Here is a 12,698-nt window from a genome sequence, read left to right on the forward strand (position 1 = left end):
AAAAATAAACAAACAAATAAATAAATTTTAAAAATTACAATGCTATATTATTTTGAGAGATAAATAAGGATAGAATATAGAGTAATAGCTTTACTTAGTACTCCTGCCTTACGATGTAAGTTTTATTTTACTAAACGGATCATAAGGTCTTTCCTTACTGTGGCTTTTACTATTCCTTTTGTTAAAATGCTTATTTTTGACTTCTTACCAGAATTCTCAGTGAATACGGCAAAGAGCCATATGCTTCCCAGGGCACTGTTACTCCAGGGGCACTATTTTTTTCTTCTTTCCCAGAAGAGAAAGACCACCAATATTATAAGGATTTGTTAAATCACGTCACTGTTATTCCTCCTCTTGACATCAGTAATCCAGCATGTAAAGTTCAGACATAAAAAGGGGCAGTAAAGAACCTTTGACTGCAGAAAGTGCTGTGTGAGTACTGCAAATACATTTCAAGTAGTAGCCTCTGGCTTTACCATTGGAATTTAGAGCTGAATGACTTCTTGGAGTAAGTGTGGGTCAAGGTCCTAAGGCAGTTATTCCACCTGGATTTAATATATTCAAAAAGAACATATGGTGCAAGTAAAACGGATCTTAAACGTCCATTCCTACTCTCCCAGCTACCTTTACTTAGTCTCCCTGCAAGGCTGCAAAATCATTCCCAGAAGATGGTAAAATAGGACCGGAAACACACAAACAGATCTTTTCTGTTCATGGTAAATAATATACCATACTCTGTAAAATATTTTATTCCTTGTTTTTGAAAACACAAAGGGTCTATCTACGTGTATACATTTGTAGATAGTCACGACTATTTTTATATGTGGCAAATATATAAAGAATACTCTTAACACATACAAAGGGTATGAGAAAAGCTCAGGAGAAACACTTGTCTCTGGCTGGATCAGCAAGGCCTTGAAAGAATCCCCCGAAATTTCCCTATGCTGACATACCTCCAAGGGGACAGTGCCTGGCCACAGTGGCATATGGCTGCTCATTTACTATCTGTAAGTTATTCAGATGGAAATGCCCTATACTGTGTACAGTGACTTCTGGTGAGGCAATCTTAGAATCACAGGCGGTAGATATATTTTCTATCATTTAGATATCTTCTTGAAGGTGACAGTTTACATGCAGATAAGTATACAACTAATGAATATTATAAAACGAAACATAAATAAGTACAATGTAACAACACAAGTATTATATAAGGGTATATTTAACGAGGTTATACATAATTTATAATTTTTCCCATAGGAATACATAATTCTAATCTTTTAGTCCAACTACATATTTTACAAAAGCTTCTTTAGAGGGAAACAATCCCCACTGCTCACCATCCCACGTCTCCCCACATCTGAAGTGAAGAAAGAGGTGCCACCTTCACAGTCACACTGACTCCATTTAAATAATTACTTGCTCACTGAGGCTTGTAACAACTTGTCACTACACAGGAGGACTGGTTTTGGCCCTGCACACTGTCTACAGCACAACTGTCTGAACTCAGCAAAGGGGATGCCGGAATGCCGGCTACACAAAGCTGCTAACTGAGGTGCACAAAACCCCACTGGCCATCACTTGTATCATCTGCACCTTCTCCAAAAGTGTCCTTTGTTGGAGAAAATGCTTTGCTGTTGTCACCGGTAATTTATCTCCATGGGCCCAAACCAAGTAACCTGAGGTGGTGATGATCCAAGCCATCTCTGGCCCATCTCTAGAAAAGTCAAGTGCACACCTTCAGACCAACACTCCTATCAGGAGCCATGCTGTCACATTCTGGGTTCCTTTGTCATTCCTGTTTCCCTCAGAGATTGTAACACAGTTATAGCAGATTCACATGTATCTATCAATAGAGACACAGTAAATGCTAAATCATCAATATTCCTTGGATATGCTGGATGATTACTTTCTATCAGGTAGCATTTGACTTAATAAAGCTGGAATCAAATCACATAAATGGGTAGAGGAAAATTTGATAAATGTTTAAATTATTAAAAATTCAATACTTCAAAACGCACAATGCAATAAAAAAAAAAGTATACTACTAGTAGCCCATACAAAAGACTGTGAGGATAAATGGCCTTTCATTGAACATTTCCTCTGCATGAAATAACAAATAGCTGAATTATCTGAATAATAATAATAAAAAGAAACCCTCTCTGTGAATCTCCATTAAATTGGTTATTCCTCAGGAATACATAAATCTTCTTAGGCAGGGCATCTATTTGTTGTTGGTTATTTTTTGTGGCTCTGGGGTCCAAAGGAAAAAAAGGGAAAAATGAGTATTGCTAATAGTGGGTGAAAATTTATTGTGTAGTTTCAATGCTCTGAAGTAATTTTATTTCAGCAAGCCAGACAAAACACATAATGTCATAACCCAAATACACCATTACCTCGGACAGTGCTGGGAAGGGAAAGGGAAGCTTCTAGCTAATAGTTCAAGCTTTTTATATTTCATTTCAAATGTAAAAACATCCACTTCGGGGCTTCCCTGGTGGCGCAGTGGTTGAGAATCTGCCTGCCAATGCAGGGGACGCGGGTTCAAGTCCTGGTCTGGGAGGATCCCACATGCTGCAGTGCAACTAAGCCTGTGCGCCCCAGCTGCTGAGCCTGCACTCTAGAGCCCGCAAGCCACAACTGCTGAGCAAGTGAGCCACAACTGCTGGGCCCGTGTGCCTGGAGCCCGTGCTCGGCAACAGGGTTGGGATGGGGGGTGGGGGACACTGCAGTGAGAAGCCCGTGCACTGCAGCTGGGAGTGGTCCCCGCTCGTCGCAGCTGGAGAAGCCCGCCCGCAGCAACGAAGACCCAATGCAGCCAAAAATAAATAAAATAAATAAATTTAAAACAACAAAAACAAAAACATCTACCTGCTCGGATGAATGCCTGTTTAACATCAGGAAGGGCTGTTGGATTTATTTATTTAAAAAGCTTCATTTTCACCAGTAGTTTCTATTTTTTCCTCTTCCATAAACTTTTAAAGAGAAGTAATCAGGGAATGGTACTATTAAATTAGACCCTAGAAACCAACAACCCTAGAAGCTCAGATGGGATGCAAGCCCAGCCTCTAGCTGTCTGTCCTTCCTGACAAAGAAACAACAGCTCCTGGGGCGTCTTTCAAAGATGGAGAGGTCAGAAAGGCAGCAAAAGGCAGAGGAAATGAAAAAAGGTAATAAGAAGGAGCCCAGCCTCTGACTCCACAGTGTTTTTCTAACACATCATAAAGCACTGCAGGACGCACAGCTGGCTATGCAAAGCTCTGTAGTAACTAAAGGAGGGAATCCTACCCAAAACGTCGGTGCCAGAAAAAGTTAACAGGTCAGGTGAAATACGTCATCGTTTTCTCATTTAAGGAGCAGTGCTCACCATCACTAGATAGGGGGCTTGTAAAGGGGTTCAGGACCTTGGGGGCCTAAGAACGTGGAACATTCGCCCAGTTTTAGACATTTTTGTTATTTCCACAAACTGACAGCATACTCTTACTCCACTAATCAGATGGGATTTGGCTAAGAATGCAACTGTTGAGATCATAAAGTGTGCTGAAAAAATTAAACATCATGAAAAATTTAAAACAATTCATTTAAAAATGTATAATTTCTCAACAGAGACAGTCTATAAATAGCACCTATAAAAACAACTATTTTCATGTGTAAATTTAAAGGTGAGTTTCCCTAAATGAAAAAAAACTATTTCAAACACCCCCTTGTCCTGCCCTTCAGTCATCTCCTCTGAAACATGAATTTTAAATGTTTATCTCTACCACTATCAAATGGAGACTACAGACTTTGTCATGGAATCTTCCAATACTCCTAATAATGCCCAAAGACAAAAAGAGCTTAGTGTATATACTTTGCAAGCAATCTCCAATGACACTTGAGATATGTCCACATGTTACACAAACACAGAATGAATAAAAATAATTTACATAAAATGTAATGTAATCCTCAAGTCTTAATAGATTGAGCAAGTATCCAAGCAGCAGAGAAGTAGTATGTTCCCCCTTTTCACCAAATGATCCGACTGCTTGGGTTGCTTTTATACTCTCAGGGGTACCAGCCTACGAGGAGAAGAGGGAAGGGGGAGGGCAGCCCTCAGAGGCACAGAGCTGCCAAGGTTACCTGTCGAGCTGTTCACCATGTTGGGCGTCAGGCTGTAGGGGGGCGCTTGGGTGTTCATCAGCCCAGAGCTGTTGTTCATGGGCTGGCTGTAGGGAGAGCTGGAAGCCATGAGTCCACTCTGATTCATGCCGGGAAAGCCGCCTTGCCTATATGAAGAGAAAGCACATGCATACGTATCCTGACCACGCACAGTAGCAGCAGTTTACCCCGGCAGTCATTTCTCATAATGGCAGTCATTTATGCAAGGGGTGGGGCCATTATTGTTCTTGTTCCCTTAAAATAATTTATTTCTTGGACCGGGAGGCTGAACTCTACTGCTAAGTAATTATTTAATACACTATGTAAAAATTCCAAACAATGTAAGTTCCACAGATAACCATGTCCGGTGTTCCAGGTTATAATTTATATAGAGGAATATAAGCAGGAAAAGGGGAACTTGAAATAAGAACAGGAATTACAAAAGCAAGCAAAATTAATTTCTAACATTTAAAAAGATTTGACTCTTTATTAACACTACTTAATAGCCTCGCATCGAAAACCAAAAGTCGAGAAACAAAAAACGAATGGGCAGTGTGAAAATGTTGTTTAAAAACATTTTTCTTTGACCTAACTTTTCTGATATAATGAATACTGGAGAAAGCATTTCCAAAGCTCCCTTCAACGTTCTGCGATTAGGTACTATTAAAAACACATCAATTTCCCTATATTAAAATTACACAGTAAACATCAGGCTTCCCCTTCTTTTGTAGGATGTCTCCTGTGACAGGAGACAGGGGAGCTTTTAGACTGGCTGTACGTGTCCCAGTAGGCTCCCAGGCACCCCTCCCCCACTGCTGTGCAGACTCATTTTTCTGGTGACTTAGTTTTGTTAGTTTTGTGCCTACGCTCTGCTCTGGGAAAGACAAACTTCTCTTCACTCTTGCAAAGAGGAAAAGGGTATTCTTTGATCTGAAGGAGACAACTGTCACATAATGCCATGTCTCTAACGGCTGGAATGAGACAGGGAAAGGTGGGGAGAAGAGGTTTAGTTGTCCCAGGAAAATTACAATGCAAAAAGAAAGATGATGGCAATGTGGCAAAATCTTGAAAAGACTCCACTGTTGTAGTCAAGCTTTTCTTATGTAAATAGTATACATTTAAAAACTTATCAAAGTTTTGGCGACTAACGTTTACTCTTAGGAGTAGAGCTGATAGGAGAGGTAAAAATCCCCAGACACGTTGTTTATCTGTTCCAAACTAATTATAATTACAACCGTTCCACCTCCATTAAACTGTCATTTGGTGGCTCTTAATGCATAATAGTAAAAAAAAATTTTAAGAGATTCTTTAAGAAATTAACATAAGTCATTAAAAAAATACTATTCTTTTTGTGTAGCTATTTTCAGTGGATTTAACTTTCTGCTTGGTAGAAGAAGTTCAAACATGGTCTATCTGAAAATTCAAAGTACCAAAGATTTGAGTGGTCTTTTCTTTCTTTTAAATATTTTACCAACCATTCAGAGAAGTTCTGTACAAACTAACACTTATGACGGTTTGGAAAGAATGTTCCAGAAGGCTGAAAGGCTACTGTTGTGAGTGAAGCTCTGGGAGGGAGGGAGTCTTACTTCTGCCCTGAACCGCAGCTCACCTACCCCCCCTTCGAATAACTAACGCTGGTGGGACTAGACGGCAGTTCATTAGGGTGCGCCCAAGATCACCCAATGGCTTCCGATTAACCCCTAGGTCATCAAATACTTATAATACGTTGCCCAGCAGCTATGAACATACCCCTATATGGTTAGGGTCTTAAACATCAGCAATGTAGACTGTTGGCATTGACTTCACTATCTTAGGTTCTCTTCTGAGGTGTTTCATTCAAAAAGACGATTTAGCATGCGTGTAACTGTTTCAAAGGAAAACAAGTAGCACCTGTGGGGACTGTCCTCTTAATTTCTTAGCTGATAAATCACATGAAGAGCATCCTTAACTTATGAACAGGCTGTGTTTTGTGGAGACTACTTCCAAGTCAGTGATTGCTCTGACCTGTCCTTCAAGATCCAGCTTTATGGGCAGCCTCCTCTATGAAGGCCGCCCTTATTCTCCGACCTGGAAGCTCTGCCTTCTCCAGACTCTGTGCCTATATAGCTTTTTATAGCTTTATAGCTTCTGCATTTTCCTTTGTATATTAAAATAATTTGTGTTCATGTTTTGGCTCTTATAGGTGTATATGCCTCCTGAGAAGTACAAATGAGCACATTACAGCTACTAAAAAGTCTTTGTTAAATGAATGAATTGATAGAGAACATTATCATTGTGCATAGGCATTTTGAAAGATGGTCCCCTTTTCAAACTTCCACCAAATTCAGTTTCACATGTGGTGAAACTAACGTGTATATGAAACTAACAGTTCCTTAAGCACACTTGTTTATAACTAAGGTGGAAAAAGAGAATCAGAGTATAAAATCCATCAGGCAGATGGTTCAATTAAGTAACCTCAAAGGCCCAACTCTAATCTATTATTTCTCCCCCAAGTCTGCACAGTTCATCTTCAATCACTGTAAGATGATCAAAGTGCACATAACAGAGGTTTTAAAAAATATACTTAAAATAACAAAAAGTTAAAGATTTAAAGGTCCATGTGGTGGATGTCAGTTGCTGGTTACAATGTTCCTCAATTAAACTATGCCTATAGTTTTAAGAGTCTGGTTGAAAAGCCAGGGCTCTGGACTCTGTCACTAGTGACACCTTCCACTGTCACTGGGATCCAGGGGGAAAATCACTTTGGCTCTCTTAGCCTCAGTTTTTACATCTGAACATGGAGGAACTGATAATGATAATAACATCAATAACTTATCAAGTACTTACAAATATGCGTGGCATGATTTCTAGGTACTTTACACATTTAATTTTTTAAGTTCCTGGAGGAAGGGAGGTGGCACTAAGTTCACATACAGAGAAAGAAAATAAGGATCAGAGAGACTAAATAACTTGCCTGAAGACACACAGTAAGTGGCAGAAACAGAAGTCCCCAAGCCTGCTTTCAGCCCAGTATGCTATATACTTTCTCTCTAAGGGCCCTGTAACAACGCTAACTCTCAATGAGACAAAGCAGCCTGTTGTGTTCTTTCCTTTTGTCTACCATACGCCTCTTTTGGTGTAGAAAGTGACAAATCAGAGCGGTGCCTTCCTCTGGGCTTCCTGGAGCGCTCACTCAGTGAGGTGGACACAGTGAGAGGTAGTGGAAGTGGACAGACCAGCCCCCTGGACACCGGCCTTGAGGAGGGAGTTTATCCTGGGTACTACGGGCCTCTTGCGTAGTATCCAAGCAAGGAAGGAGCTGAGAGGGAAACGGGCCTTCCCAGGAGAGCAGGGCACGTGCGGCCACGAGCATAGCACTTGGCCACCTGTCTAAATGGGGGAGACAGCTAGCCTGTCATCACCATAGAAGAAATCCTATTCATTACTGCTTTGGAAATGACTGCCAAGACTATTGGTAATTTTGAACAAGCAAAATGGGCTTGATACTAAAAAAGAGCTTTCAATGCCCTCTGTTGAATTTTGGAAATCGAGACAATTTGTTTTTTGGAAGGAAACGTAAGATGGTTGCCTCTCTGACTAGGCCGGGCGCTCCAACTTACTGTGGTGTCGCTGACATAAGAGCATTTCCAGGGCTCACAACAGAAAGCTGATTTGGTTGGGCTGACTACCATTACTAGGACCACAGCAGCCTCAGAAGATGTTGGTCGCCTTCCAGAGGCAGTGCTCACCGACTACCAGCTCTCTTTCTGACCACAGCAACATTTGGAATGCTCCAAATGGAATTAGGAGAGCAAAGAAACAAGTCACCAGTTTTCTTGTTTTCAAAAGGAAACAAGAGCAACAAAACAAAAACAGGCAAAAATACAAACTGACATGAGGGAAATATTTTCAACGTAAAACCCTACCAAAACGTGAAGTTGTACCTGGAAGAGCAAAGTGCCCTACCTTGATCTTTGGGTCTGTGAACTGCTGGGAGGTTGTTTCTAGCGGGTCTATGGGCTCAGATGGTTTTTGTTACGAATGACCGCTCTCCTGATGGCTGGGATTCCTAACCCGCAATGGCTGCGCCAATGAATGCCCAATAACGTCTGGGGGTAGGGGTGATAAACATTGGAAAATAACGTTTTGTTGCTGTTATGCTGCTGAGGCAGCCACTGGACTGCGCCCTGTGGAACCGACCGTGTTGGGCGGTGCCACAAATCACAAGGCGCTTATTACCACGCGGCCCTGCGCCGGCTCGGGAGTCTCGAGGTGTGACGTAGGCGGTTGCTATGTAAACGTCCGGACTTGCAGAGTAACCAGAGGCACATGAATTGGTCTTCGGTTGGGACTAGACCTAAGTGTTTAAGATCTGTCATTCCATGACAAAAAGCAGGTTATTACAACGAGAATGATTCAGAAGTGGAGCTGGCAAGCGCACTTCCCTCCAGCACTCCTCGGTCTACACACACACAAGTGGTTTCTCATAGCTCGTCCTTTTATTCACTTTGGAGATTTCTCAAACACTACACATTAATCTGCCGATAAAGGGGCTGGCTTTGGGGGAAAAAACCCAGAAGCAAATACCAATTTTAAAGTGACCATTTCCAATGGTTCACTATGAAAACAGAAAGGAGAATACAGCTTCCCACCACAGTTTGAATTTAGCAGGTAAAAATGTCAGTATGAAATCCAATACAGAGTAACCACACATTTCTAAATATCGTGTTTTTAAGTCAACTACAATAAAATTTAAACTAAAATGAAGTCTGTATATGATTTTCGTGCTTTAAAAGAATATTTAGGCCATATTGTTTTAGCAATCACCACTATTTAGACTGGAAAGTGTGAAATGTTTATTTTGAAAATGAATGGATTTCTGATACAGCTCTTTGGAGGAGGGTAGGGACAGACAGAAGAAACGCTTTGGAAATAGACACCACGTGAGTGAAGCCACTTTATATAAAGTCCTAGTGGCAAAGACACACGGAGAGAAGCTCCACTCTGAAGAATCCTAGCACTGAAAATATCATTCTTGAGTTATGCTCAAAAGGAACATAAAGCGGTGCATGCTTTATTGGACAACGGTATGACTGCCAAACATATGTATCTTTCTCTATACGTACCGTCACTATGGATGTAGTTTAAGTTATGAAGCCAGAAAAGACTGCTTACTGACAAAATAAATGAGACTAACACTAAAACTTGGGATACTTTCCCACTTAAGCCCAGTAGTTATCAGAACCAGGAACTTGAAACTCTGAAAAGCCCAATTCCAGCAGTTTAACCTCGGAGAGCTCCAATCGTATACATAACATTACACAGGATGCCCTATTTTAATAAACACAAATAATCGGTTTTATAAACAAATAATTTGCACGTACGTGTCCAGATCACTGGTGAAACAGACTTTCAACCTAAGTTACACAGCAGCTCTTCCAAAGCAGTACCAAGAGGGACACATTCAGTCAAGATTATTTAAAATCTAATATCTGAAGAATGAAAATCACTAGCTTTGCCCCCAAAACAACACAATCAAAACAGAAGTGAAAGCTGTCCGAACTGCAGCCCATTTTCGGCGTGGCTAATCCATCAGTACACCTGTGACAGCAAATGCAACTGCAGTTCTAGTGGGGAAATAATGTTATAATCTCAACAAGCCAGTTGCTGTGGCTAGAAATCAACCCTGTGAAGGTAAAGTGGCGCTTATATCATTAAACCAAAGACAAAGAACAAATGCAAGTGCCAATGACTTAAAATCTGTAGATTCCTAGAAAGATGCACAGCCACACACTACTTTTTAAAAAATGATCGCACCCCTTTCACTCAGGAAGGCATGCTATAATAACAAAATTAGTCAGAAATACCTTCTGTTTGGCTGACAGTTAGTCATGTGTTCATGATGGGTGTGGGAGGGGAAGGGGAGGAAGGAGCCCACCAGCAGGCCCAGACAAAAGCGAACACGAGTCAAGTAACCAGAGCAGGGAGTGTCCACCTGCAACCTCGCCGTGCGGATAAAGGAGAGGTGCACACACTGGGGGTGCTTATAATGAGGAGGTCAGAGCATGCTCCCTGAGGAAGGGATGCTGGCCCCTCTGACCCCCCTCCGCAGGTGAGATCTGAGGGATGGAAAGGGACTCAATCAGGTGAGGAGGGGAGGAGAGGAGAGGAGAGATTAAGAGATGAGAGAGAGAGGGCGGGGCCAGGTCACGTGGGGCGTACGGTTCCCTGGGGTTTCGCCTGTACCCTAAGAGGAGCCGGCAGAGACTAGGGGTTTAAGCAGGAGAAATGGCAGAAAAGGATGTGTATTTCAAAGGCATGGTCCTCTGGCTGGGGGGCGGCGGGGAGGTCACACCAGAGGCAGGAAGAACGAACGCAGGGCAACAGGTGTGTGGCTGTCACGCGAGTCCAGGTGAGAGAAGGTGGCGTGCGGAACCGGGGTGGGAGTGACGGGGCGCTGAGCGCTCCCTCAGAGGTAGACCGGCAGCACTCGGTGATGAGTCAGACATTGTGGGGAAAGAAAAGGTGGCCCGACGCCCCCTGGCTGCCCGGCTGCACAAGGGGCAGGTGAGGGGCCGCTGCTGCGAGGGAAGACCCGCGAGAGACGCGAGCTGCGCTCCAGACTCGTGGGGTCTCAGCTGCCAGGAGGCCACGTCGCGGAGGCAGCTGGAGACCCGAGTCTGGGAAGCGGGGGGCGAGTCCTTTCCATCAGCCCTCCTCCCTAGGCAGGAACGCCCTTTACAATACTTCTTGGTCTGCTTTCTAAGATCCTCCCTGTTGTGAACATCACCTCTTTTCAAGGCAGCCTGTTCCTTTAAGGAGAGCTGAAGTGGGTATGATGACAGCAACAAATCAGCTAGAGCAACAATTACGTCACTTCCCAGCTATAAACTAATAACTCCCCACACCCTTTGGTAATTGATACATTTAAGTTTTCTTTTTTTTTTCCTTTAAGCATGGGCAAAGAGGAATGTAATAACATTCAACATCTCTATGAAAAAGACCCTTTCAATAGAGGGGAGTGATGACTTTGTTAGCAAATTCTCCAGAACGGTCTTTAGTGAGTGTATATTTGCAGGTAACTCTTCAGAGCATAACTTCTCCCACGCGTGTCTCCGCCATGGGCCTATATAACGTGGCGTTGCCCACAGGGCCTCCCTCTGAGCCTAAAGCATTCCTCCTGGCTGTCTCCACCTTTCTCCAGAGAGCTGTATTTTCACCCCTGCATCTCAGTGAAGCTGTTTCCACCAAGCAGGGAGGAATCCTGCATATTCCATCCTGAATCTCCTGAAACCCTGTAACATCAGAAACCTTGTTTCCCTCTTTGTTAACCATTTCCTGCAGACTTCTCAGAGGGCTCCAACCTGCCATCAGTTCTGCTCCTGGCGCACTCTAAAACGGCACCTGTCGTGCAATTTCAAGATTCAGGACTTCCTTTTCGCTTCAGTGCAGGTAACCCGTTTTAGCTGTTCCTAAAGCAGCTGACTGATCTTCACCTTCTCTCTCAAAGCAGCCAGGAGAACAAACAGAGCTCTAGGCTTCTGAAGCGAGAGACTTCCTTGTCGGAGTGCGAAGAAAGTGCAAAAACTATCTGGCTCCTTGAATTTTGGTAATCGATAACTAAGAATGTTCTCTTCATCTCAAAGTTGATTTTGGTTTGTTAAACCCATTGTTCTGTTATTATGAACTGTTTACTGGCAATCATACAAAAATGAACTAAAAAACTCCCTTTTGAAGATGCTACATTCAGAGGTTTTGACATCAGCACTTACTTCAAGGGCAGGGCGTTACGAAAGCCACAGGGGCAGCGCTGGGCCCCAAACCTGTCTATTCCCTGCAAGAGGTGACCCCGGCACTTTGTGGGGTGGGTGCTGGCACTCGTGGCTTCCGACTGGCCTCTAACAAGACATAACTGGCACAGTTCCCTTGTCTGGCAAAAATGAGATCTGTTGAACCTTGTGAAAGAAAAACTAGTTGCCTCTGACGTCCCCCTTAGAAAGAAAAAAGTGCCCCTTTCTAACTGAGTTATATTAAAGATCTTTAAGAAAGTTTATCTTGAGATCATAATACCATTAAGACCTCGAATGATTTACAAAGAAGGCTATTCCTTCTCAGCGATAGGAGTTTCCACCTTTGCACCAGGACACTCCCTTCCTGGGTACAAGCTGTAAGGGAGAGCAAACTGACACGGGAATGGGTCTCCTTGGAGGTTTGGGCACCCCGACGACGCAGGCAGCAAATGGGCGTGGCAGATACTGAGGAGCCAAGTAGCAGGCAGCAACGAGCTGACCCCAGGGCTGTTTTAGGAGGGGACAATTGAGAAGGCACAGATCTCACGTGCATTCAGACTTCTTGTATCGTAATGGACCAGTCTGTCGGCTAAAAAAAAAAAAATGGAATTTGGGTCCTGAGATCCGCATCTCTTACACTTTACCACAGCAACATTCTGTCAAACCCTCTAACAAGGAATGCACTTGTCCAGGGCCGCAGTGCCAGGAAATATATCAATATGGTTATTTCCAACTTACAAAAAAAATCCTCCTAAAATTCTTACAGATTTTCTGAGCTAAAGGTGGCCTTGGGCC

The 12,698-nt window shown here is 42.9% G+C and overlaps 1 protein-coding gene across 9 annotated transcripts in view; it reads right to left on the reverse strand.

The window, feature by feature from the left end:
- ARID1B (AT-rich interaction domain 1B) overlaps nucleotides 1-12,698 on the reverse strand; it is a 405,593-nt gene that overhangs the window by 37,322 nt on the left and 355,573 nt on the right. For all 9 annotated transcript variants that reach the window (XM_057527661.1, XM_057527658.1, XM_057527655.1 and 6 more), the window contains one exon: nucleotides 4,117-4,262. In XM_057527661.1, the coding sequence (XP_057383644.1) occupies nucleotides 4,117-4,262 (146 nt within the window). The remainder of the gene's footprint in view (nucleotides 1-4,116; nucleotides 4,263-12,698) is intronic.

Source organism: Balaenoptera acutorostrata, chromosome 14, assembly GCF_949987535.1.
Source record: "Balaenoptera acutorostrata chromosome 14, mBalAcu1.1, whole genome shotgun sequence".
Lineage (NCBI taxonomy): Eukaryota > Metazoa > Chordata > Mammalia > Artiodactyla > Balaenopteridae > Balaenoptera > Balaenoptera acutorostrata.